Source organism: Onychostoma macrolepis, chromosome 03, assembly GCF_012432095.1.
Source record: "Onychostoma macrolepis isolate SWU-2019 chromosome 03, ASM1243209v1, whole genome shotgun sequence".
NCBI lineage: Eukaryota > Metazoa > Chordata > Actinopteri > Cypriniformes > Cyprinidae > Onychostoma > Onychostoma macrolepis.
Window position 1 is genome coordinate 22191767 of NC_081157.1, and position 27432 is coordinate 22219198.

A 27432-nucleotide genomic window follows, 5' to 3' on the forward strand; every position below is an offset into this window, starting at 1 on the left:
ATGTTTATTTCTTTTAATTTTGATGATTATAACTGACAACTAAGGAAAATCCCAAATTCGGTATCTCAGAAAATTAGAATATTATTTAAGACCAATACAAAGAAAGGATTTTTAGAAATGTTGGCCAACTGAACAGTATGAACATGAAAAGTATGAGCATGTACAGCACTCAATACTTAGTTGGGGCTCCTTTTGCCTGAATTTTTGCAGCAATGCGGTGTGGCATGGAGTCGATCAGTCTGTGGCACTGCTCAGGTGTTATGAGAGCCCAGGTTGCTCTGATAGTGGCCTTCAGCTCTTCTGCATTGTTGGGTCTGGCATAATCGCATCTTCCTCTTCACAATACCCCATAGATTTTCTATGCGGTTAAGGTCAGGCGAGTTTTCTGGCCAATTAAGAACAGGGATACCATGGTCCTTAAACCAGATACTGGTTGCTTTGTCACTGTGTGCAGGTCCAATTGCTGTTGGAAAATGAAATCTGCATCTCCATAAAGTTGGTCAGCAGCAGGAAGCATGAAGTGCTCTAAAACTTCCTGGTATACGGCTGCATTGACCTTGGACCTCAGAAAACACAGTGGACCAACACCAGCAGATGACATGGCACCCCAAACCATCACTGACTGTGGAAACTTTACACTGGACCTCAAGCAACGTGGATTGTGTGCCTCTCCTCTCTTCCTCCAGACTCTGGGACCCTGATTTCCAAAGGAAATGCTAAATTTACTTTCATCAGAGAACATAAATTTGGACCACTCAGCAGCAGTCCAGTCCTTTTTGTCTTTAGCCCAGGCGAGACGCTTCTGATGCTGTCTGTTGTTCAAGAGTGGCTTGACACGAGGAATGCGACAGCTGAAACCCATGTCTTGCATACGTCTGTGCGTAGTGGTTCTTGAAGCACTGACTCCAGCTGCAGTCCATTCTTTGTGAATTTCCCCCACATTTTTGAATGGGTTTTGTTTCACAATCCTCTCCAGGGTGCGGTTATCCCTATTGCTTGTACACTTTTTTCTACCACATCATTTCCTTCCCTTCGCCTCTCTATTAATGTTCTTGGACACAGAGCTCTGTGAACAGCCAGCCTCTTTTGCAATGACCTTTTGTGTCTTGCCCTCCTTGTGCAACGTGTCAATGGTCATCTTTTGAACAACTGTCAAGTCAGCAGTCTTCCCCATGATTGTGTAGCCTACAGAACTAGACTGAGAGACCATTTAAAGGCCTTTGCAGGTGTTTTGAGTTAATTAGCTGATTAGAGTGTGGCACCAGGTGTCTTCAATATTGAACCTTTTCACAATATTCTAATTTTCTGAGATAATGAATTTGGGATTTTCCTTAGTTGTCAGTTATAATCATCAAAATTAAAAGAAATAAACATTTGAAATATATCAGTCTGTGTGTAATGAATGAATATAATAATAATAATATAATAACAATTGTGAAACTTGTGTATTAAATAAATTCAATGCACACAGACTGAAGTAGTTTAAGTCTTTGGTTCTTTTAATTGTGATAATTTTGGCTCACATTTAACAAAAACCCACGTCATGAAAATTATGAAAATAAATCTAGGAATTATTTGATTGTTAGATTTTAAATCAGCGGGGTTGAGGCATCAAAACTAACCAAGTAACTAAGCTGTTTTATGGAAAGTAACTGTAATATTATTACTGAAATCTTATTAGTAATTAGTTACACTACTAGTTATGGCAAAAAGTAATATTATTACAGTACCTAAATTACTAGTAACTAGTTACTAGTTACTGCCCAACACTGCTGGACACACATTGTGTAAGTGTTATTTAGCCTGTTGATTTTCATTCATAATATTTAGCTAACAATGAAATATTTTACAAAAAGAGTTTGAATAAATGTGAATGATATCTAAAGATTTTTTATTTATTTATTTACCATATTGAAATTTAAATGATGAATTAATAAGAATTAGAAACTTTAAATTTAAATCTATGCCCAACTTTACCCATACCCCACATTATTACCTTTCTATTCACAGTTTTAAACCCTCATTTCTTTGAAAACCTCTCTTTTACCCTTCTTTGCTTTTGCCCTTCTTAAAAACAACCACATAATCTTACGTGAATACGTGAATGTACTTTTCAAAATTAGTTATAAAACAGTTTCTCTTGGCAACAGGGATAGCTATGTTTGCTTAGCACAGCGTGAAACATGACAATTTTTGAGACTAATATCATGTTTTGCTCCAAAATCACTATATAACATTAGTCATGCTTGAAACAATTAGCTTTTGTGGTTCCATGTTGCTTCTTATCATAGTGAGACTTAAAATATTTTATAAAATTCTATACTGTGATACAAGCTATGTCGATTAGCGTTGCATTGCAATTTTGTGTGTATTGTCTTCCATGTTTCATCAGTCAAAGCATCTCTATCTGCATGATATTCAGCTGTAGTGATATCTGCTGCATTTGTCCATACAAGGGATTTTCTGGAATATGATAAGTTTAATACTTCTATGAAACAGACATTATAGTACATGGGAGTGTTTAATGCTCCATAATGCTCACATAGCCTCATTTTGGGTAAAAATAGAAAAAATAATAGTAAAATACTTTGTAACGCAGTAACTTGAGTAGTTTTTCCAACAAGGTACTTTTTTACTATTACTTGAGTCATATTATTTCTCAGTACTTTTAGTTGTACTCAAGTAAATTATTCCTTAAGTAGCAATACTTTTACTTAAGTACAATTTCAAGTACTTCAAAATAAGTAAAGTTCAAAATAAGAAGTACAATAAAATAATACTAAATATCATAATATATAGACAATAAAAGAGTTCACTAACCTCTAGCACTAGCAGTAGATTCTACCGGTTCTGTGATCTTTTTACTGACAGTTTCAGGTAAAACCACAGATTCTCTCCTGTTCTGTGCCTATAAAGAAAGGATACGATTAAAACAATGCTTCATGTGTTAATGGAGGATATGTGGGCACAGTAATTGGGTATATTTCAGTAACTGAGGGATAAGGTGAAATAGAAAGTTAGTTATTTGGGTAACTGTACATATGTAGTTATTTTCATATAATGACTCCCTCAGAATATGAGAATTATTCCTCCAGTCAAGCTGTTGTTTAAATTATTATTTAATATACTAACTATTATCATTTATTCTTATTTTAAAGTATAGAATATTAAGCAGAGTGTACTGCTGTTATGACATCCTGTCAATAATAATAATATAAATGTACTGTATGTATTTACATTTAAACATCATCATGCATAATATGCTAAACTCAACTCTACAAAATAGGATAATACACATACAATAATAATTTATAATTGATCAATACATGCACATCTCACCATTTTGTCTTTTTCAGCAACAGATACAGACTCATCTGAAGAACTGTCTGTATGTGGTAGAAAACATTTTATGGTCAATGTAGATGACCACATAAAAAAAAAAGAAAAAAGAAAGAAACAGAAACACTAACAATAAGAAAAAGTTCTTTGGCAATCTAGACTCAGCAACCTGGCTTAAAGGGATAGTTCACCCAAAAATGAAAATTTACCCCCAGGGCATCCAAGATGTAGGTGACATGTTTCTTTAGTAGAACACAAACAAATATTTTTCATTGTAGACGCATACGCGGAAGAGATCTGTCGTGCGTATATACGTCACTCATTGTTTAGATTCTTCCGCATTTATTTAGTTTCCTGAGGGACACTGGTATAGCAAATAAGATATAGAATACAGTTTTGGAAATCATTATTATTAATTAAAGGGGAAGGGGAAGGGGAAGAAGAGAGATGGAAGTCTCCTTTCTAGTTACAGTTTATCTCTGTCTAGCTCCGGTTCACACTCCAGTACAGTAGGTGGCGGTAATGCACCGTTGAAGTTGGATGACAACCACCGTTAAACATCAAGGAAGAAGAAGAAGATTGCTTCCGCGCATGCGTCTACTATACCAGAGCACGTTGACGCGTCACGCGCCGGATGTTATGAACGCACTCAGGACAGTTGGATATTGCGGTGGATCAGAGGTAAAAAATGATATAAATACTGTTCAGTTTCTTGCACAGACTGATTGTTTAGTGTCTTAAGACCTCAATGTATCGTCATGAGCCGCAGGGTTTAATTTGGTTTTGTCTGTATGTTTTTTTGTCTCTCAAAGCCGTGGGTCCCATTGATTGCCATTATATGACTGACAGACTGCAATGGTTTGAGTTAAAAATCTTCATTTGTGTTCTGCTGAAGAAACAAAGTCATCTACATCTTGGATGCCCTGGGGGTAAGCAGATAAAAGTCAAATTTTCATTTTTGGGTGAACTATCCCTTTAATATGTGCAAAACATCCTCAAGCAATTATAGTGGGGATCAGAGAACTGGAGAACAGGTAATTAACAGTAGATGGTGTGATGTTAAGACAGAGATCACTCATGGTCACTAACTAATGAATCTGAAATGCAAATGTTCATTCAAACCCAGCTGGAATGTTTCCTCTTCAATTCGACACACAGGTATTTCCAGACTCTTGGAAAACAATCTTTTCCAGGACTTTGTCGGTGTCACCTATGGTAAAATATAATGGTAGTGATTTTAAAACATCTCAGCATGATAATAACTTAATGGATCATTGTCAAAAGTAACCTATAGAGCCAAAAAAGTCAAAAACATCAAAGTGGATTCGTAACCGACAGGATACAATCACTGTTGTGAGGCTTAACTACAACATATGCATATGGTTCACGTTTAATGAGTTATGGGCTTATAACTTGTGCATTGGTACTGTATATACAAAATACCTCTCTAATTGACTCCCTCAGTTGTCCTGATACTGCAGGTTCTGTAGCATCAGTAGGAGGTGCAGGTGAATCTTGGTTTGGGTAAGGACAAAGAGATAAATCATGAGGATGAGTGACAGCACACACAGACAGGACTATTTAAGTTGGACACTTGCTCATACTCTTTGCTGAGTATTGTTTGTACGTTTGTTACTGCATTACATGTTTAATCTTTCCTGTCCTTTCCTTTCCTTTCCGTTTTTTTAAACTTGGACTTTTTTACCTGGTTTTCCATCATTGTTTTGCTGCCTGCCCTGATCATTTCCTGTTTTCTGGATTACTCTTTTGTCTCGCCTTGGATGTTGTTGTGTTTGCTGTTGATTGACCCTTGCCTGTACAACCAAGAATTAGTGTTGTCAAAAGTACCTACCGCGATACCATTCAATACTGAAATTTAAAAAAACGTACATTTCCCGCTAAGATTTAAGCACGGCTCCGTCTATCAGAACACAACGACCCATCTGCGCTGTTTAAGAATCTGCTCAACAGCGCTCAAATCTACATGGGAAATGGATGTTTTACATTTTCAGTACCGAATGGTATCGCAGTCCGTACTGACAACACTATCAAGAATATAATAAAGCCTACAAGTGGATCCTTAACCCTGTTGTCACGCTCCTCATTACAGAATACTCAGATTTACAGATCCAGCAGCTAGTGTATCTGGCTGACCAAATTTTAAGTCTACATCAGAGGGACTTATCGATCGAGGATCGTGTACAACAGTTTAGTGAGTTATCATGTAGCTATCGTGTACCAATCAAAGAAAGTGCACTAAAGGCCTTTTTCCAATTTTGGACTCAATGAACCTATTAAATCATGGCTCCCTGAGGGAAAGTTCTCAAGCATCACAGTTTCAGCACTCTCAAGCAACGTGGATTCAGTGCTCCAGTCTACAAGTCTGATCCAGCGCCCACTGCAGAATCTCCTGAGGTGGCGCCGTCCGCTCCAGCTTCTCCCAAGGTGGTGGCATCCGCTGCAGAACCTCCAGAGGTGGCGGCTTCTGCTGCAGAGCCTCCTGAAGCGGCGGCGGTGTCCGCCTCAGCTCCTCTCAAGGTGCTGGTGCCCATTTATGAACTCTCTGCCTGTCCGGCCACGGCAAAGGAGGGGTTTATGAACTCTCTGCCTGTCCGGCCACAGCCAAGGAGGCCGTTTATGTTCCAGTTCTATCTGATCCACCTTGGTGGTCATCTGCCTTACTAGCTCCATGTTGGAGGACGTCTGCTCTGCTGTGGTGGTCATCTGCTCCACCGTGAGGATATTTGGACCCATCTGCTCTGCTGTGGTGGCCATCAGCCCGCCTGCTCCGCCCTGGTGGTCTTCAGTTAGGGGATCTGTCACAATATCTAGCTGGAGTGCCCATGAGTTCCACCAGAGGGCACTCCACCCCTGACTCTTGCTACTCTACCCTGGACTCAAATTCCCATAACCCTCTGACTAGGAACCAATTTACAGGACACACCCGTTTCCAATCAGGAGGACTATTTAAAGTTGGACACTTGCTCATACTCTTTGCTGAGTATTGTTTGTACGTTTGTTACTGCATTACATGTTTAATCTTTCCTGTCCTTTCCTTTCCGTTTTTTTAAACTTGGACTTTTTTACCTGGTTTTCCATCATTGTTTTGCTGCCTGCCCTGATCATTTCCTGTTTTCTGGATTACTCTTTTGTCTCGCCTTGGATGTTGTTGTGTTTGCTGTTGATTGACCCTTGCCTGTACAACCAAGAATTAGTGTTGTCAAAAGTACCTACGATACCATTCAATACTGAAATTTAAAAACGTACATTTCCCGCTAAGATTTAAGCACGGCTCCGTCTATCAGAACACAACGACCCATCTGCGCTGTTTAAGAATCTGCTCAACAGCGCTCAAATCTACATGGGAAATGGATGTTTTTACATTTTCAGTACCGAATGGTATCGCAGTCCGTACTTTTGACAACACTATCAAGAATATAATAAAGCCTACAAGTGGATCCTTAACCCTGTTGTCACGCTCCTCATTACAGAATACTCAGATTTACAGATCCAGCAGCTAGTGTATCTGGCTGACCAAATTTTAAGTCTACATCAGAGGGACTTATCGATCGAGGATCGTGTACAACAGTTTAGTGAGTTATCATGTAGCTATCGTGTACCAATCAAAGAAAGTGCACTAAAGGCCTTTTTCCAATTTTGGACTCAATGAACCTATTAAATCATGGCTCCCTGAGGGAAAGTTCTCAAGCATCACAGTTTCAGCACTCTCAAGCAACGTGGATTCAGTGCTCCAGTCTACAAGTCTGATCCAGCGCCCACTGCAGAATCTCCTGAGGTGGCGCCGTCCGCTCCAGCTTCTCCCAAGGTGGTGGCATCCGCTGCAGAACCTCCAGAGGTGGCGGCTTCTGCTGCAGAGCCTCCTGAAGCGGCGGCGGTGTCCGCCTCAGCTCCTCTCAAGGTGCTGGTGCCCATTTATGAACTCTCTGCCTGTCCGGCCACGGCAAAGGAGGGGTTTATGAACTCTCTGCCTGTCCGGCCACAGCCAAGGAGGCCGTTTATGTTCCAGTTCTATCTGATCCACCTTGGTGGTCATCTGCCTTACTAGCTCCATGTTGGAGGACGTCTGCTCTGCTGTGGTGGTCATCTGCTCCACCGTGAGGATATTTGGACCCATCTGCTCTGCTGTGGTGGCCATCAGCCCGCCTGCTCCGCCCTGGTGGTCTTCAGTTAGGGGATCTGTCACAATATCTAGCTGGAGTGCCCATGAGTTCCACCAGAGGGCACTCCACCCCTGACTCTTGCTACTCTACCCTGGACTCAAATTCCCATAACCCTCTGACTAGGAACCAATTTACAGGACACACCCCGTTTCCAATCAGGAGGACTATTTAAAGTTGGACACTTGCTCATACTCTTTGCTGAGTAAGCCTATAGTTTGTACTTTTGTTACTGCATTCCTAGCCATTTCTAGTTTCCGTGTTTCCTTACTTTTCCTTGCCTTGCCTTCGTGTTTTTTGACCTTGGATTCTTTACCTGGTTTTCCATGATTGTTTTACTGCCTGCTCTGACCATTGCCTGTTTTCTTGATTACTCTTTTGTCTCGCCTTGGATGTTGTTGTGATTGGTGATGACTGAACCTGCCTGTACATCCAAAAATATGATAAAGCCTGCAAGTGTATCCTCAACCCTGTTGTAATGCTCCTTGTTACAGAAAGTAACCAAAGGTCTTCACAGTTTAACCCTTGTGCGGTCTTCATTTTGGGTTGTGCACTTATGGTCTTTGGGGTCTCTGGAGACCCCAGGCAACAAAATGTAATTTTGTAGCAAAATAGTTGGGGTTTTTAAACCAGTGTAATTTTACTCTGTTTATTAATGTTTTTACTCCACATTTGTGTAGTTTTTGGAGGATTTATGATATTTTTTTAAATTTATATAAATAAATTAAAAAATATTTTTTATATAGGTTTTGATACAAAAAACAGCTTTTTATGTAAATTTCACTTAATAAAAGACCCACATTTCTAACTTTCATTCATGGGGATAACATGGATCATTTGACATGGTTTAGTGTAAAATTTTTGTCCATATTTTGGAAATTGCAGTTTCAAAAGTAAAAATTATCATTTTTACCACTAGATGGCTGCAGAGCTCCACTATTTACTATTTGCTATTTGACCAACTGAAAGATATCTTTTCACAAGTTTTTTTCAGTTGGATTCATATCTACATATTGTGAAATCACAATTACAACAATAAAAATGATTTTTGTCAAAGTTTTGCATTTTTAGAACTGAAAAAAAATCAAATTTTCAATAATGTTACATTATGATTCGAATCAAACCAAATTACAAAGAGAAAGGTTGGAGTCTTTAGAGTTCATCATTTATTTAAATCATCTGTGTTTCATATAATTTTCAAAGTGTGTGTGTGCGTGTGTGTGTGTGTGGGGCGGGGTGATTGCGTGTGTGTGCATTGTCGATGTGTCAGTATCACCAATTTATTTTTGTGGTGGCTCTGCATTTCGGATTATTTTATTTGACAAATTATAAAAGAGCAGTTTTTTTTTAGTCTCACAAATTTATTCCTCTGTGTTTGTGTGTGTGACAGGGCCGGATTATCCATAGACGGATTGGGCGAGTGCCCTGGGGCACCAGCCAATAGGGGGCATCAAGTGATTAAGATAATGACTTATATAAGATAATGAATATTTTTCATATTTTGTAAATATATTATTTTGCTGGAAGAGATGCAGATACATACAAAATGAACAGTTAATGATACAATATATAAAGAATTAAGAATTAAGATTGGGTCAGGTCATATATTTGCCCTCTCCATCAGAGTGGATAGGCAGCATCGCGGTTGTCTGACGTAAATTAAAAAGAGAAAATATCATAACACATAGCCAGGGCTCTACAATGCGACCATTTTAGTCACATTTGCGACTGAAAAGTACTGCGTGAGACTATCAAAAATATTTAGGAGCACCTGTGCGACTAACCTGATCAACATATTGTATTTGGAGTAACTGGAGTTTTGTTCATTGCTGAGTTATGCAAGCTCACAAATCCTCTCGTTATAACAAACAAAGTGTAGACAGGGTGTAAATAAGAGATTTGTTGTGCAGTGCAGAGAGTTTCATTGATTATAATGGAGTTTTGTGAGATCGCGATGAACTAAAGTGAGTAATAGCTTTTAAAGGTTATTAAGGAGTTTGCAAATGTGATATTAAATGAATACAACAGTTCAATAAACAACAAGTTAATATTAAGTGACATACATTGTATGACTTTAACAATATTGCCTGATTTTGCTCTATTTCTTTAACGAAAATAGTTTCAAACAGTCACAGCTGAGCCGATGCGCATCTCCAAGCGGTGTTGCGTTTATGAATGAAGCTGCATTTTTAAATGAATCTAGTGAGACAATGATTCAATTACCCATTCATAAAGACACTTGCTTTGTTCCTGAATGAATCAGCCATTCAAATAAATCAATTGAATGAATGATTTGGTGATAAAATCAGTGACTTACCCCCACCTGCTGGCAGTTTTATTTTTATTTTAAAGTGTCATTTCAGTTATTTAAATCCTTTCAATCAAACAATAGGTCTGTATTCAAAATTTATATTTAAAACATTAATCTCACAACATTGTTATGAATTTAAAACATCCATGCCACCTAAATGCCACTTTTGTGTTCTTCTGTGCCACCTTTGTAGTGGAAACTAATTTTGTTAATACTGATTTCTTTTGATTGGTAACTTATTCTTTTTATTCTACCTGTTCTTATTATATATTGTTTAGGGGTGGGGGCACTTTAAATGTGGTCACCCTAGGGCACTACACTGTGTTAATCCGGGCCTGGTGTGTGACTGTATGTGTGTTCACAGCATGATCATTTTGCAATATTGGAAGTGTGACACTTCATTTCTGTCCATGCGTGTTCTGTGTTGTTTCTGATTTTGAGGATGAATTTTGTCCATTTTCTATGCGGGGTCTCTTCAAATAAAATAATCCAAAATGCAGAACCACCACAAAAATAAATTGGTGACACTGACACATCAACAATGCACACGAACGCATGCACACACACACACACACACACACTTAAAATTATATGAAAAACAGATGATTGAAATAAATGATAAACTCTAAAGACTCCAACCTTTCTCTTTGTAACATCTTGTTGAGGTTTGATTCAAATCATAATGCAACATTGAAAATTTGATTTTTTTCAGTTCTAAAATGCAAAACTTTGACAAAAATCATTTTTATTGTTATAATTGTGATTTCACAATATGTAGATATGAATCCAACTGAAAAAACTTGTGAAAAGATATCTTTCAGTTGGTCAAATAGCAAATAGTAAATAGTGGAGCTCTGCATTTGGATTATTTTATTTGACAAATTATAAAGAGCAGTTTTTTTAGTCTCACAAATTTATTCCTCTGTGTTTGTGTGTGTGACAGGGCCGGATTATCCATAGGCGGATTGGGCGAGTGCCCTGGGGCACCAGCCAATAGGGGGCATCAAGTGATTAAGATAATGACTTATATAAGATAATGAATATTTTTCATATTTTGTAAATATATTATTTTGCTGGAAGAGATGCAGATACATACAAAATGAACAGTTAATGATACAATATATAAAGAATTAAGAATTAAGATTGGGTCAGGTCATATATTTGCCCTCTCCATCAGAGTGGATAGGCAGCATCGCGGTTGTCTGACGTAAATTAAAAAGAGAAATATCATAACACATAGCCAGGGCTCTACAATGCGACCATTTTAGTCACATTTGCGACTGAAAAGTACTGCGTGAGACTATCAAAAAATATTTAGGAGCACCTGTGCGACTAACCTGATCAGCATATTGTATTTGGAGTAACTGGAGTTTTGTTCATTGCTGAGTTATGCAAGCTCACAAATCCTCTCGTTATAACAAACAAAGTGTAGACAGGGTGTAAATAAGAGATTTGTTGTGCAGTGCAGAGAGTTTCATTGATTATAATGGAGTTTTGTGAGATCGCGATGAACTAAAGTGAGTAATAGCTTTTAAAGGTTATTAAGGGAGTTTGCAAATGTGATATTAAATGAATACAACAGTTCAATAAACAACAAGTTAATATTAAGTGACATACATTGTATGACTTTAACAATATTGCCTGATTTTGCTCTATTTCTTTAACGAAAATAGTTTCAAACAGTCACAGCTGAGCCGATGCGCATCTCCAAGCGGTGTTGCGTTTATGAATGAAGCTGCATTTTTAAATGAATCTAGTGAGACAATGATTCAATTACCCATTCATAAAGACACTTGCTTTGTTCCTGAATGAATCAGCCATTCAAATAAATCAATTGAATGAATGATTTGGTGATAAAATCAGTGACTTACCCCCACCTGCTGGCAGTTTTATTTTTATTTTTAAAGTGTCATTTCAGTTATTTAAATCCTTTCAATCAAACAATAGGTCTGTATTCAAAATTTATATTTAAAACATTAATCTCACAACATTGTTATGAATTTAAAACATCCATGCCACCTAAATGCCACTTTTGTGTTCTTCTGTGCCACCTTTGTAGTGGAAACTAATTTTGTTAATACTGATTTCTTTTGATTGGTAACTTATTCTTTTTATTCTACCTGTTCTTATTATATATTGTTTAGGGGGGTGGGGGGCACTTTAAATGTGGTCACCCTAGGGCACTACACTGTGTTAATCCGGGCCTGGTGTGTGACTGTATGTGTGTTCACAGCATGATCATTTTGCAATATTGGAAGTGTGACACTTCATTTCTGTCCATGCGTGTTCTGTGTTGTTTCTGATTTTGAGGATGAATTTTGTCCATTTTCTATGCGGGGTCTCTTCAAATAAAATAATCCAAAATGCAGAACCACCACAAAAATAAATTGGTGACACTGACACATCAACAATGCACACGAACGCATGCACACACACACACACACACACACACACTTAAAATTATATGAAAAACAGATGATTGAAATAAATGATAAACTCTAAAGACTCCAACCTTTCTCTTTGTAACATCTTGTTGAGGTTTGATTCAAATCATAATGCAACATTGAAAATTTGATTTTTTTTTTTCAGTTCTAAAAATGCAAAACTTTGACAAAAATCATTTTTATTGTTATAATTGTGATTTCACAATATGTAGATATGAATCCAACTGAAAAAAACTTGTGAAAAGATATCTTTCAGTTGGTCAAATAGCAAATAGTAAATAGTGGAGCTCTGCAGCCATCTAGTGGTAAAAATGATAATTTTTTACTTTTGAAACTGTAATTTCCAAAATATGGGCAAAAATTTTACACTAAACCATGTGAAATGATCCATGTTATCCCCATGAATGAAAGTTAGAAATGTGGGTCTTTTATGAAGTGAATTTTACATAAAAAGCTGTTTTTTGTATAAAAACCTATATAAAAATGTCTTTTAATTTATTTATATAAATGTAAAATATATCATAAGTCTTCCAAAAACTACACAAATGTGGAGTAAAAACATTAATAAACAGAGTAAAATTACATTTGTTTTAAAAAAATATATATTTTGTTAAAAAATTACATTTTGTTGCCTGGGGTCTCTTTTTTTTTTTCACACTAACATAAAATCAAGAAATCATTCCAATTTTATTTTTTATTTGTAGGTCTAGAAAGTGTTGACGACCGTACAAAGTCTCATGCCATTTGGAAAAAGAGAACATTTTTTTAAAATTTAGCAAACTTCATTTGGGGGTCAAAAAGACCCTGAAGAACGCACAAGTGTTAATAAAAATATGGCATTTTAAAAATCATAAAGTTCAAAATAAGAGAAATATCATAATATCTAGAAAATAAAAGAGCTCACTAACCTCTAGCACTGGCAGTAGATTCTACCGGTTCTGTGATCTTTTTACGGACAGTTTCAGCAAAAATGACAGATTCTCTCCTGTTCTGTGCCGAGAAAAAAAGGATAAGATTAAAGCAATGCCTCATTTGTTAATGGAGGATATGTGGGTACAGTAAATGGGTGCATTACAGTAACTGAGGGAGAAGGTGAAATATAAAGTTAGTTATTTGGGTAATTGTACTGTACATATTTAGTTATTTTTTATGACTTCCTCAGAATGTGAGCAGAATTCCTCCAGTGTCAAGCTGTTGCTTACACATTATTATTTAATAGAATAATTATTATTTTTTATTCTTATTTTAAACTATAGAATATTATGCAGAGTCTACTGCTGTTATGACATCTTGTCAATAATAATAATAATTATGTATATATTTCCATTTATGGTTATACATATTCATGCACATGTTAAACTCAACTCTACAAAATAGGATAATACACATACAATAATAATTTCCAATTGATCAATTCATGCACATCTCACCATTTTGACTCTTTCAGCAACAGATACAGACTCATCTGAAGAACTGTCTGTATGTGGTAGAAAAAAAATAAAAAATGTTTAGGGTCAATGTAGATCACCACATAAAAAGCAGTAAAAACTAACAATAAGAGAAAAACCTCTTTAATCTATACTCAGCAGCCTGGTTTAATATGTGCAAAACGTCCTCAAGCAAGTATAGTGGGGACCAGAGACAGGTAAGACTGTTATATATATACTATAAATATTCTTATTCTATTGATAAGCAAAAACAAGAGATGTAGAAAAAACCAAGGGTCTTCACAGTCTAATAAAAATATGGAATTTTAAAAATCATAAAGTTCAAAATAATATATAGAAAATAAATGCGCTCACTAACCTCTAGCATTGGCAGTAGATTCTTCAGGTCCTGTGTTCCATTTACTGAGAGTTCCAGCTAAAATTACAGATTCTCTCCTGTTCTGTGCCAAAAAGAAAGGATAAGATTAAAGCAATGGTTCATGTATTAACGGAGGATATGTGGGCACAGTGATTAGATACATTTCAGTAACTGGGGGAGAAGGTGAAATATAAAGTTAGTTATTTGGGTTAATTCAGCAGTTCTCAATTCCAGTCCTTAATAATTTACAATTGATCACTACATGCACATCTCACCTTTTTGACTCTTTCAGCAACAGTTACAGACTCATCTGAAGAACTGTCTGTATGTGGTAGAAAACAAACATGAACCATAAACATTTTTAGGGTCAATGACCACATAAAAAAACAGTCACTAACAATGACTATGTTTACATGCGCACGAATAATGCAATTATTTCCAATAATCAGAGTAAGGACTTAATCGCATTATGATGTTTACATGTCAAGAGCAAAGCTCTTCACTCCCATTTACATGCAATTTCCATTATTCGCTAAGAATTGTGGTAATTTTTTTTTACTGCCATTATTCACATACCCCACTGCACAGCACAAATGATGGACTCAGAAAGAGCAGGTGTGTTACTGGCCGCTGTTTTCATTTATTTACGTCTAATGCATAAGGATTTTGTATGGCTGTATTCCACGCTTTTTCGGCGACACAGAAATATGATGGCAAACGAATTGCCTACGCTGCCGTCATGTTCTACTCGCCGTTTCTGGATGAGGGTAAGAAACAGAGACTGGTGGCAGCGAGTTGTGTTTTCCCCAGGAATGCAATGCTTTCTTCCCCACCATTGATTCTAATCTAAGTATTATTGCAGGTGCATGTCACATAATTCATGTACGTCATGAGCACATGCACACTTTGGTCAGAACACCAATACTGCGATTAAGGTGTTTACATGCCTGTATTTACATTTACATTTACATTTAGTCATTTTGCAGACGCTTTTATCCAAAGCGACTTACAATTTGGGGAATACATAAAGCGATTCATCTTGAAGAGGCAATCCGACAAACGAAGTGCTTGTAACACCAAGTCTCAGGCATTGTTTAAATAAGTACAAGCTAGCAAGGGAAGGAATAAATAAGGAGAAAGAGTTTTTTTTTTAATTTATTTTATTTTTTTATGTGTAGGGTGAAGTCAAGTAGTGTCGAAAGAGATGAGTTTTCAGCTGTTGCTTGAAGATTGGTAGGGATCCAGCACTCCGAATATGGGTGGGAAGATCATTCCACCAGCCAGGAATGGTGACCGAGAATGTTCTGGAGAGTGATTTTGAGCCTCTTTGTGATGGTACCACGAAGCGTCGCTCACTAGCAGATCTCAGACTTCTGGAGGGGATGTAGATTCTTAATAGTGAGTGCAAGTAGGCGGGTGCTGAGCCTGTGGTTGTTCTATAAGCAAGCATCAGTGTCTTGAACTTGATGCGAGCTGCGATTGGTAGCCAATGCAATGAGATAAGGAGAGGTGTAACATGGGCTCTTTTGGGTTCCTTGAAGACCAGTCGTGCCGCCGCATTCTGAATCATTTGTAGAGGTTTGACTGTGTTTGATGGAAGTCCAGCCAGAAGAGCATTGCAGTAGTCCAGCCTAGAAATGACAAGGGCCTGGACAAGAAGTTGTGCAGCATGCTCCGTCAGAAAGGGCCTGATCTTTCTGATGTTGTGTAGTGCAAACCTGCAAGATCGAGCAGTCTTTGCAATGTGGTCTTTGAAGGTCAGCTGGTCATCAAAGATTACACCAAGATTTCTGACCGAAGTTGATGGGGTAATTGTTGATGAACCTAACTGGATTGTGATGTCATGCTGTAGAGTCGGAGCGGCGGGAAAGACAAGAAGCTCAGTCTTTGCCAGGTTGAGCTGAAGGTGATGTTCTTTCATCCATGCCGAGATGTCCGCCAGGCAACCTGAGATCCTTGCAGCTACCGTTGGATCATCTGGTTGAAAGGAGAGATAGAGCTGTGTGTCATCAGCATAGCAGTGGTAGGAGAATCCATGTGCATGTATGATGGGACCCAGTGATGTAGTGTATGTGGAGAAGAGGAGGGGTCCAAGAACCGATCCCTGAGGAACCCCAGTGACCAGTGTATGTGCTTTGGATACCTCCCCTCCCCAGGCCACCCTGAAAGACCTACCAGTGAGATTCCAGCGATGCCCAGTGATGAGAGAGTGGAGAGGAGTATCTGATGATTGACAATGTCAAACGCAGCAGATGGGTCCAGCAGAATGAGGACTGATGATTTGGAATGGGCTTTTGCAATTCGCAGGGCTTCAGTGACCGAGAGAAGCGCAGTCTCAGTTGAATGGCCACTCCTGAAACCTGACTGTTTAGCGTCCAGTTTGTTGTTCTGTGAAAGAAACAATGAGACCTGGTTGAAGACAACACGTTCAAGTGTTTTCGCTATGAATGGAAGGAGAGAGACAGGTCTATAGTTTTCTATAAGAGAAGTGTTTAATGTAGGTTTTTTGAGCAGTGGGGTTACCCGAGCCTGCTTGAACTCAGTGGGGAAGATGCCTGTGAGGAGGGATGTGTTGATGATGTGTGTGAGTGCCGGTAGGCGAGGAGAGATTGCTTGCAGAAGGTGCGAGGGGATTGGGTCAAGAGGACATGTTGTAGGATGGTTGGAGAGAAGAAGTTTGGATACTTCAGCCTCCGTCAGGGGACGGAAGGAGAAGATGGGAGTTTTAGCAGTAGATGTGGTTGGTTGGGGGTCCTGTGTGCGTGGAGGTGAGAACTGATCCCTGATCGATCTAGTTTTGTCTGTAAAAAAAGTTGCAAAGTCATCAGCTGTAATAGAAGTGGTGGGAGGTGGTGGAGGGGGACAGAGGAGAGAATTAAATGTTCTGAAGAGATTACGCATGTCTGGAGCGCTGTTGATCTTGTTGTGGAAATGTGAGGATTTGGCAGTGTGGACATCAGCAGAGAAAGATGAGAGCAGAGACTGATACCTACTCAGGTCCGACGGGTTGTTTGATTTGTGCCATTTTCTCTCTTCCGCTCTGAGTTTAGTCCGATGTTCACGAAGAACATCAGATAACCAGGGGTTAGAAGGGGCAGCCCGTGCTGACCTAGAGAAGAGAGGGCAAATGTCGTCTAGACAAGAAGTTAAGGTAGAGCATAAAGTTTCAGTAGCTGCGTTTACATCCAGAGATGAGAAATGGGTAGGTGAGGGAAGAGAGGATGATACTACAGAGGAAAGATGGGAGGGAGAAAGGGAGCGTAGGTTTCGTCTAAAAGTAACCGGTAGGGGGGTTGGTGGCACATGGGTGGCAAAATGTAGTGTAAATGTAATGAAGAAATGGTCCGAGATATGTAGCGGTTGTACCAGAATGTTATCTGCAGTACAATTGCATGTGTAAATTAAATCAAGTTGGTTGCCTGATTTGTGCGTGCTAGTAGTGGTAAGGCGATTGAGATCAAATGAAGCTAGGAGTGAGTGGAAGTCTGTAACATAAGGCTTGTCTAGGTGAATGTTGAAATCACCAAAGACTAAGAGTGGAGTGCCATCCTCCACGAAAGAGGACAACAACCCGTCCAGCTCCTCTAGGAAGGTGGCTAGAATTTGTCCAGGGGGACGGTAGATTACCACAATCTGGAGTTTTATCGGAACTGATACAGTAATGGCATGACATTCAAATTAGTTGTAATTGCATAGGGTAGAGCGGGTTGAGTATTTCCAATTGTTTGAAACGAGCAGGCCAGTACCCCCACCCCGACCAACTTGACGCGAAGTGTGAGAGAAAGAGAAATTAGTAGAGAGAGCAGCTGGGGTTGCTGAGTCTTCTGGACGAATCCAGGTCTCAGTCAAGCCCAAGATGCTGAGAGTGGATTTTAAAGAAAAGGCAGAAATTAAGTCAGCTTTGTTGACGGCTGACTGACAATTCCAGAGACCCACCGAGAAAGCCAGAGGTGTAGTGGAAGATGTAGAGATAGGGCGTAGGTTAGCAGGATTACGTTGCCGTCTGCGAGTGATGTTAGAGTGTGGCTGAGAGAGAACCGGAATGTTTTGGAGACACATGATAGAGGTAGAAGGAAAGAGGATAGGAAAGCAGAGTGTGTGAGTAAGAAAAAAAGATACTTAAAGAGTGTAGCTCGGTGTCGTTGCTCGGTTAAAGTCGCGCAGGAAAAAGTCGCAGGTCTTTAAACTCCTCGGTCTTCACACGAGGAGGCTGAACACGAAGGCTGAACGCTTCCGCAGACGCTTCCGCGTCAGCGCACAGACCTCAAACAAATACACAGTCTAGAGTGAAAAAAAGCTGTAGTCGCTTTTAATTAGAACAACCACCAGCCAATCGCAGGGCAATGGCTCAAATCGAAACTAACACTTCGCACTTAAGTGCAGGAAATGAGTTTAAGCTAAAGGGGCAGTTATTATAATGACCAGTAAGTGCAATCAAAAATATAAACCACAACGAAAAAGCAGAATACAAATAGGTAGGAAACGAACTATTCTTTCCTAGCAGCAAGTAATTAATTTAAACAACAGAGCTAAGAACAAGTATCAAAACACTTACGCGCTGCCGTCCGTCTCTTCTGGTGACTAATCGCCTTCTCCCAATTAAAATTGGCGTATGCCACCTATGTTAATGCGATTATGCTTGCTGCGATTATGAGCTTAATTGCATTATTTAGATCGAAGTATTGCGTTTACATGACATAAAGTTTAATCGCAATATTGTCAAAATCTCATTATAATCGCATTAAGAGGGTGCATGTAAACACACTCAATGAGAGAAAAAGCTCTTTGGCAATCTAGACTCAGCAACCTGGCTTAATATGTGCAAAACATCCTTAAGCAAGTATAGTCTGGGATCAGAGAACTGAAGAACAGGTAATTAACAGTAGATGGTGTGATGTTGAGACAGAGATCACTAATGGTAGATCACTAACTAATGAATCTGAAATGCAAATGTTCATTCAGCCTCACCCAGCTGTATTGTTTCCTCTTCAGTTCCACACACAGATTTTTCCAGAGTCTTGGAAAACAATCTTTTACGGGATTCTGTCTGTGTCACCTATGGTAAAATATTATGGTTGTGACTTTAAAACATTTCATCATAATAATATGTTAATGGATCATTGTCAAAAGTAATCTATAAAGCAAAATAATTAAGTAAATCCAAAAATATTCAAATTGATTTATAATCCACAGAATCACCTTTATGAGGCTGAACTACAACATATGTATATGGTTTGCTTTATGGCACATGGGCTTAGCCTCTAACTTGTGCATTGGTACAAAATACCTGTCTAATTGACTTATTTTAAACTATAGAATATTAAGCAGAGTCTACTGTTTTTATGATATCCTGTCAATAATAATAACAATAATAATATAAATTAATACATTTCCATTTATTGTTATAAATTGTCAGCATATGCTAAATCAAAGACTGTAGAATACCCAAGACTTGTCACACATAAAGTTCCCTATCTGTCGGTCACTACGAGTTATTTCGTGACGGCATTAGGGGTTTACTCGGGAGCCCCAATCATCTCTGATTTTAAGAGAAGACGAAAAGAATTTGGCTAGTGGATTTTGCATGCTGAGCCATTCCCCCTGCATATGGGTATAAAGAGGCGACAGTTGCATCCACTCATTCAGATTTTTGCTTCAGAGCTGAGTGGGTGAATTAAAGAAGAGGCTGTTCTAGTTGGCATTACGGTGCATACAGCGGTGTCCCTGTCATCAGCAATTCACCTTGGCACTGCAACTAAAAGAGCAAATCATGGATGGCTCAGGTCTTTTTAAAGATGCCTCTCTGTCCGTGTCCTCTCGGTTGCAGTCGTTACCTGTCTTCTGTCAACAGCCACGATCGCTGTCTTCAGTGTCTGGGCATCCAACACACTGAAGCGGTGTTCATGGATGGTTCATGCGTTCACTGTGAGCATATGATCATGGTAGCACTGCGATCGTGCCTCTCTCTCCTCAAGGGCATGAGCGCGGCACCCTTTCTCTGTATCCTCCCGCAGCGGCTGTCTTGTGTGGCTCCTGAGTGATTTCGCTGTCCTGGCTCGTGACGGTCCCAGCATTTCATTCGGTGCGCCGCCAGAGGATTGGATGTTGATCGCAGCGTTGGAGGATGGGCTATCATCCTCAGAGGATGAAGATTCAGCAGGGCTGCCCCCCTCGTGTGTTGTCGCCGCTGCCGAATTGGACCCGGATGTGACGCACGAGGGTGGTACCCTTAGCCCAGCAGTCCTCAGCAACACAGAAGCAGACCGAGGCCATCCAGCACATCCTTCCCCGACGTGATCCTTCACCTGCCACCATTCTGTCGGCGCCCTCCTGCGTCCTCCAGAGCGAGCCTCTCACAAGAGCATGGCGCCTCCAGCCGGCCCCTAAGTTCTCTAAAAAGACGATGTACTGGCCCTGAGACGGGCAACTCGGGGACATGGTAAGCTGCTCTTTCAGAGGACATGGTGAATATAGCACCACTCCTTCCCCCGGAGGAGGGCCGGGTGGAGAATCCTAGGCTTCATTTTGTTTCTGTTCTGCCGCTGAATCAACAGCCAGTGGTATCCACAGTTTCAAAGTAGAGCAGTTTCCCTTTCCTCCGGGTTACCAGGCTCGTGGGTTGACAGTGAGCAACGTGCGGCCTCCTCACTCTTGCCCACAACACCTCCTATTGCCAGTGGCCAAGAGATTGCAGCTCAGGGACGCAACGCCTCTCCTCGCATCTCTGGCCGGTCTCTCCAGGGACCAAGGTTATTTTCGTAAAAGAAGACTAAAACTAAGACGAAAACGATTGATGAAAAAACTATTTCGTAAACTGAAATAAAATAAAAATGTCAAAATAATTGAAAAACTTAAACGAAACAAAACTAACAACAGTTATTGAAATAAAATAATAATTATCAAAAATAAAAACACCCGACTCGTTATCCAACTGCAGTACTAATTTAATTCTGTACCAGACCAGAACCATTTGACATAAAGACCGCGAGTCGCGACCCAAACCGCACCCGCATTAAATCTGTTACATCAGGTAGGCAAACTTATTTATTTTCTCATGTAACACAAGCAATCAAACCAACATTAAGCATTCTATGTGGGTGCTTTGAAGAAAAACAGACACGCAGCGCAACATGATAATTAACAGAAAAAAAGATGACAACGCGCATCCTTTCTGTAAACAATAGCCTAACTTTTGCCTAGAATCTTGTGATCACTCTGGCTTTCGAACAAATCTGCATAGGCTAAATCACATCATACACATGCTTATAATTCTTCATAAATTAAAATAACATTCAAATATGAGCCTTTACTGTTAAATGCGATTGCCGTTATTATTGAATTTCATTAGTCCCAGTTGTGAATGATGCGCAGCTGTTCACGGAAAAGTGAACAAGACACGACAGTTACAATATCATGATTATGGTTAAATAAGAAAAATACATCTAATATAACCTACTTAGGCTACATTTATTTTCATATTAAATATCTCAACACACATCATTAGATATGACATTAAGCGCAACTTGTGTAGATTAGTAAAAAGGCTTGACTGCTTCCTTTGGTGTATATTTGTATACTTTTACCATCTAATCAATCTCAGCATGCATTAATTTTGTGTATCTAGACGTTTGCCTGACTATAAGGTTAAATTATACCTATGTCTTTCTTTGACCTGCGCTCTGGAAGTGATCTGTTAATTCTGCTAAACTTGAATTAAAACTGAAACTAAAACTGAAACTAAACTATATAAAAAATAAATAAAAATGTGTTCCCAAAATAAAAAATAAACTAACAAAAATACTCACGAAACTAATAAAAACTAAACTGAATTTTATAGCAAATTTGAAAACGATATTAAAATAACCATTGCGGATGCGCCGATTGTCCCTTTGGTGCCACTTGCACGGAGCTTGGAAGTGTAGCTTGCGCTGCCCAACCCGTCCCGCTGGCTCATCCGGGCAGTTCGACTTGGTTCAGCAGCACTCTCGAGAGGTGGCAGTTCGAGATGCGCCTGTCCTGCACAAGGAGGCATCAGGATCCTCAACTATCTCGAGCATGGCCCGCTCGCGAGAAAAGTTGTGCGATAACAGGGACCTGGTGCTCCAGTGCCTCAGCCATTTGGGGCTTCAGATCAACTGGAAAAAGAGCAGGCTCTCCTCCGTGCACTGAACCTCATTCTCGGTATGGAGTTAGACACGGTGAGTATGACTGCGTCTCACCAAGTCATGCTGAACTGCCTGAGTTCCCTCAGAGGCAGGACGGTGGTCCCACTGAAACACTTTCAGAGGCTCCTGGGGCATATGTCATCCGCAGCCGCAGCCGCAGCCGCAGTCGCGTCGCGTCGCGTCGCGTCGCTCAGATTGCTTCATATGAGACCACTTCAGCACTGGTTACACTCCCGAGTCCCAAGATGGGCATGGCGCTGCGGTACAGTTCGCGTGACTATCATGCCGACGTGTCACCGCTCCTTCAGCCCCTTGCCTTTCTACGGGCCAGAGTGCCCTTATAACAATTGTCTCGGCATGTCGTTGTCATGACGGATGTCTCCAGTGCGGGCTGGGGCACTACATGCAACGGGCAGGCAGCCTCAGGGTTTTGGACAGGGACTCGACTGCTTTGGCACATCAACTGCCTCAAGTTGCTGGCAGTGCTACTAGCCTTGCGGCAGTTCCAACCATTGCTGCTTTGCAAGCATGTGTTGGTCCGCACGGACAACAATGCGACTGTTTCGTACATCAGCCGGCAGGGTTGTCTATAATCACGTCGCATGTCACAACTCGCCCACCATCTCCTACTCTGGAATCAGACGTGGCTCGAGTCGCTGCGCGCCGCCCACATTCTGTGTGACTGACGTGCTCTCACGACAGCTTACTTTCCCTGGACAATGGCGACTTCATTCCCAAGCAGTCCAGCTGATCTGGAGTCGATTTTGGGAAGATCAGGGAGAACTGTTTGCTTCTCACAAGTCCTCCCACTGCCTTCTACTATTCCCTGACCCAGGCCCTCCTCGGCATGGATGCATTGGCACACAGCTGGCCCGGGCTCTACGCAAGTATGCGTTTCCCCCAGTGAGCACAGACACTGTGCAAGGTCAGGGAGGACGAGGAACAGGTCTTTCTGGTTGTGCCTTACTGGCCTACCCGGACCTGGTTTTTAGGAACTCATGCTTCTCGCAACAGCCCCTCCCTGGTGCATCCCTCTGAGGAAGGATCTCCTTTCTCAGGGGCTTGGCACCCTATGGCACCTTCGTCTGGATCTTGGGACACGGCAGACTTAAGTGATCTGCCACCGGCAGTGGAAGACACTATCACTCAGGCCAGAGCCCTCTCTATGAGGCGAACTGGTGTTGTTCTTACTGAGAAGACCACTGGAGATGCACGATTGGAGTTGTGCTTTCTTTCCTGCAAGAGAGGTTAGAGTGTAGGCTGTCACCCTCCACCTTGTAAGTGTATGTTACTGCTACTGCAGCACATCATGATGCAGTGGACGGCCGGTCCCTGGATAAGCATGACCTGATTGTTAGGTTCCTGAGGGGTGCCAGAAGGTTAAATCCTCTTAGTAACCCCTGGTGCCCTCTCTACAATCCTGGCTGGCCTTCAGAGGGATCCCTTTGAGCTGCTGGATTCAGTCGAGTTTAAATTCCTATCTGCTAAGACAATGCTCCTGACTGCGCTCATTCAATTAAAATTCAATTCAATTCAAATTCAAAAAACTTTATTTGTCCCCGAGGGGCAATTCAAAAGCATATTGAGCAGCACTTCAAAAAACAAAAACAAAACAACACTATTTCAGACAGATACACAAAATTATTACGATAATAATAGTAAACAATAATAATGACAATAAATAACAATAAACAACAATAAAAAAATAGCAGCAAGTCTGTAAAGAATGAATAAAAAATTAATATTGAGTTTGAGAATTTAAGAGCAGAATAACTTTAGGAACAAAGGTGGCCCTCCTTCTCTGAGTTCTACAAGCAGGGCAGCGCAGCCGTCTTCCGGAGGGGAGCCACTCAAATGCAGAGTGAAGAACATGTGAAGGATCTTTAATAATCTTACTTGCTAACCTGAGTGTCTGTTGATCATATATACAGTGGGGCAAAAAAGTATTTAGTCAGCCACCAATTGTGCAAGTTCTCCCACTTAAAAAGATGAGAGAGGCCTGTAATTTTCATCATAGGTATACCTCAACTATGAGAGACAAAATGAGAAAACAAAATCCAGAAAATCACATTGTAGGATTTTTAAAGAATTAATTGGTAAATTCCTCTATAAAATAAGTATTTGGTCACCTACAAACAAGCAAGATTTCTGGCTCTCACAGACCTGTAACTTCTTCTTTAAGAGGCTCCTCTGTCCTCCACTCGTAAGTGGACAGAGTGGCTTCGTAAGAAGCATTTCAAGGTCCTGGAGTGGCCTAGCCAGTCTCCAGATCTCAACCCCATCGAAAATCTTTGGAGGGAGTTGAAAGTCCGTGTTGCCCAGCGACAGCCCCAAAACATTACTGCTCTAGAGGAGATCTGCATGGAGGAATGGGCCAAAATACCAGCAACGGTGTGTGAAAACCTTGAGAAGACTTACAGAAAACGTTTGACCTCTGTCATTGCCAACAAAGGGTATATAACAAAGTATGCAACTTTTAGAAATTTATCAGGACAGCAGTGATTAAAATCTCCCATAATAAACTTTGGAGAGTCTGGTGACAACTGTTCTATTTTATTTAGAGTACTGGTCATATGCTCGATAGCTGTAGATGTATTAGCTCTGGGGTGGATGTAAACCAGAATGAGAAAAAGTTGTGGAAATTCTCTGGGGAGGTAAAAGGGGTGGAGAGAAACAGCCAGAAGCTCGATGTCTGTAGTACACATTTTCTCCCTCACTATGACCATGGAGCACCAGCCAGTATTTACATATAGACACACACCCCCACCATGTTGTTTCCCCGTGAGTTTACTGTCCCGGTCCAAACGTAGTGGAGGAGCAAAACCATTAATATGCAGCGTGTCGTCACCATCGTTACTATTCAACCACCTTTCAGTAAATGCAAGAATAGAAGTAGTTCTGTATTCATGCATATGATAAACACTGGCTTGCAGTTCGTCCGTTTTATTACAGAGAGAGCGCACATTGGCCATAATGATAGAGGGGAGCGCACGGTGTTTGCGTGTTCCCCGTTTCAATCTTGCTCTTACACCACCCTTTTTCTTTCCCCTTCTGTTTACCTTAGTTCTACTGCAAGTGGAGTTATGTTGGTTGGAGAAGTCCACGCGGAGTATTTCCTCAGGAAAACTATCCGTAAAAACGATATATGGCTGAAGCCCAAGCTGCATTAGATAGTCTCTGGTATATGCGAGTCGTAGGTTATCCGGCAGATCCTTTATAACAGCAGACACCAACTCACAAAAAAGCAGCCACTGCAGGCATGCCACCAACCAAATAAATCCACAGATATCCATACCGAGTATATTCCAGTAACAGGTGGAAACCAGGCTGTTAGATGCGATAGTCCAGAAGTCACAGTGAGGTAAACAGAATGTAACTGAATGAAGTCACTGCTTCGTAATTAAAAAAAGCGCTAAATTAAAAAGAGCAAACATACACTGTCCTCAGACAGATTAAACAAAACACAACACCGGTCGACCGCACGAGCAGCGACCCGGAAGTCACTTCCATCAAGAGGGTTGGGAACCTCCAAGCATTTTCAGTGAACGAAGAGTGCCTTGTGTTCAAGCTGGCCTACTCTGACGTTGTTCTGAGGCCCCAGCCTGGATACGTGCCCAAGGTTCCCACCACACCATGGTGAACCTGCAAGAACTGCCCTCGGAGAAGGTAGACCCAGCCTTAGCGTTGCTGTGTCCCGTAAGAGTGTTGCGCATATACGTGGACCGCACCCAGAGTTTCAGAAGCTCTGAGCAGCTCTTGCTCTGCTACGGAGGACAGTAGAAAGTGAAGGCTGTCTCCAAGCAGAGGTTGGCCCACTGGATATTGGATGCCATCGCCTTGACGTACCAATCCCAAGGTGTGCCATTCCCCCTGAGGGTGAGGGCTCAATCCACACAGAGTGTTGCCTCCTCCTATACGCTGGCGCCCAGTCTCCATGTCGAGCCAGTCTCTTCCTGTGTGTTGGGTAATAGGTAATTGGCGGGAAAGACCGGCCGTTTTCATGCTTGCTGCACCATTCCCCCTCACCCAGGGGAAGAATATGTGTATTCTTCCACGGTAAGGTTTCCCTCTCGGTCAACCCATGTCTTCCCTTTGACATACCATTCTGTCAGCCTCTGCTGGCAGTTGTTCCACCCTACTTTCTGCTAGGACCTGCCTCAGAGTTCCATTCCAAATGTAGTACTGCCCTAGGCCTGGGTCAGTCCATTTGAGTATTTCCACATACCTCCCTACGGGTAGGATGTGGCCTCCGTAGAATCCTTCTCTTGGAATGCTCACTTCCATCCATCATTATTTCCTAAGCTGATAACAACACAAAGGGCACATGCGCACGCAGTGACCGGCAGGGATAGTTTGGCATCCACACGTTGGTGTTTATAACATCTTTTTAAGTCTAAGTTAAAGGTTTTTAAGTAGTTGTTTTCGTATGTATGTATTTACGATTAAGTGCTCCCAACTTCATTAATTTAAAATGTATATTTTTTGTCCTGCTGCTTTGTGGATTATCTTTTATCTACTGCTTGCCCGTGTCATTAACGAGGCTGTCAATCAAGGTCGGATACAGTACACCAGAGATTTGCTTTTGCAACTTAGTGATACGAGCTTGGCTCGCATACCGGATATCACCTTACAACTACCAGACTTTATACGGAGAGATGAATCCTCCGGGGCATTGCGAAAGAAGAGAAAACGGGGCAAACGAGGAGGCGTCAGACTACGCATGAGGAAACAACGGCTTGCCCGGATTCCTCTGCCCTCACTGATAATGGGGAATGTCCAGTCACTGAGGAATAAAGTGGATGAACTCCATGGGTGCGTTCAAAAGGATTTTAAAGACTGCTGTTTAATGATTTTAGACCAGTTACTCTTACATCAATTTTAATGAAAACCCTTGAAAAACTGGTAAAGGAAAAACTGAACATACACTTGACCCTATGCAATTTGCTTATAGGCCACATAGAAGAGTAGAGGATGCTACAGTTATGTTGTTGAATTTACTTGCTAAACACTTGGAGGGTAATGGGTCTCATGCCAGGCTTTTATTCGTTGATTTTTCATCTGCTTTTAACACAATCCAACCCCATGTTCTAATTAATAGGCTTTTAGAACAGTTTACATTGATTAACAATATTGTGGGTTGGATTCTTGATTTCTTAACTAATAGGACACAGAGAGTAAGGGTAAATGGA

At 40.6% G+C, this 27432-nt stretch overlaps 1 protein-coding gene across 3 annotated transcripts in view; it reads right to left on the reverse strand.

Annotated features, from left to right (window-relative positions):
• Positions 1-27432, reverse strand: part of LOC131536291 (mucin-20-like) — a 42900-nt gene that overhangs the window by 3011 nt on the left and 12457 nt on the right. For all 3 annotated transcript variants that reach the window (XM_058769117.1, XM_058769116.1, XM_058769118.1), the window contains 9 exons: positions 19047-19134; positions 14354-14400; positions 14079-14160; positions 13703-13749; positions 13181-13262; positions 4783-4853; positions 4462-4549; positions 3340-3386; positions 2821-2908 (listed from right to left, as the gene is read on the reverse strand). In XM_058769117.1, coding sequence (XP_058625100.1) covers positions 2821-2908; positions 3340-3386; positions 4462-4549; positions 4783-4853; positions 13181-13262; positions 13703-13749; positions 14079-14160; positions 14354-14400; positions 19047-19134 — 640 coding nt within the window. The remainder of the gene's footprint in view (positions 1-2820; positions 2909-3339; positions 3387-4461; positions 4550-4782; positions 4854-13180; positions 13263-13702; positions 13750-14078; positions 14161-14353; positions 14401-19046; positions 19135-27432) is intronic.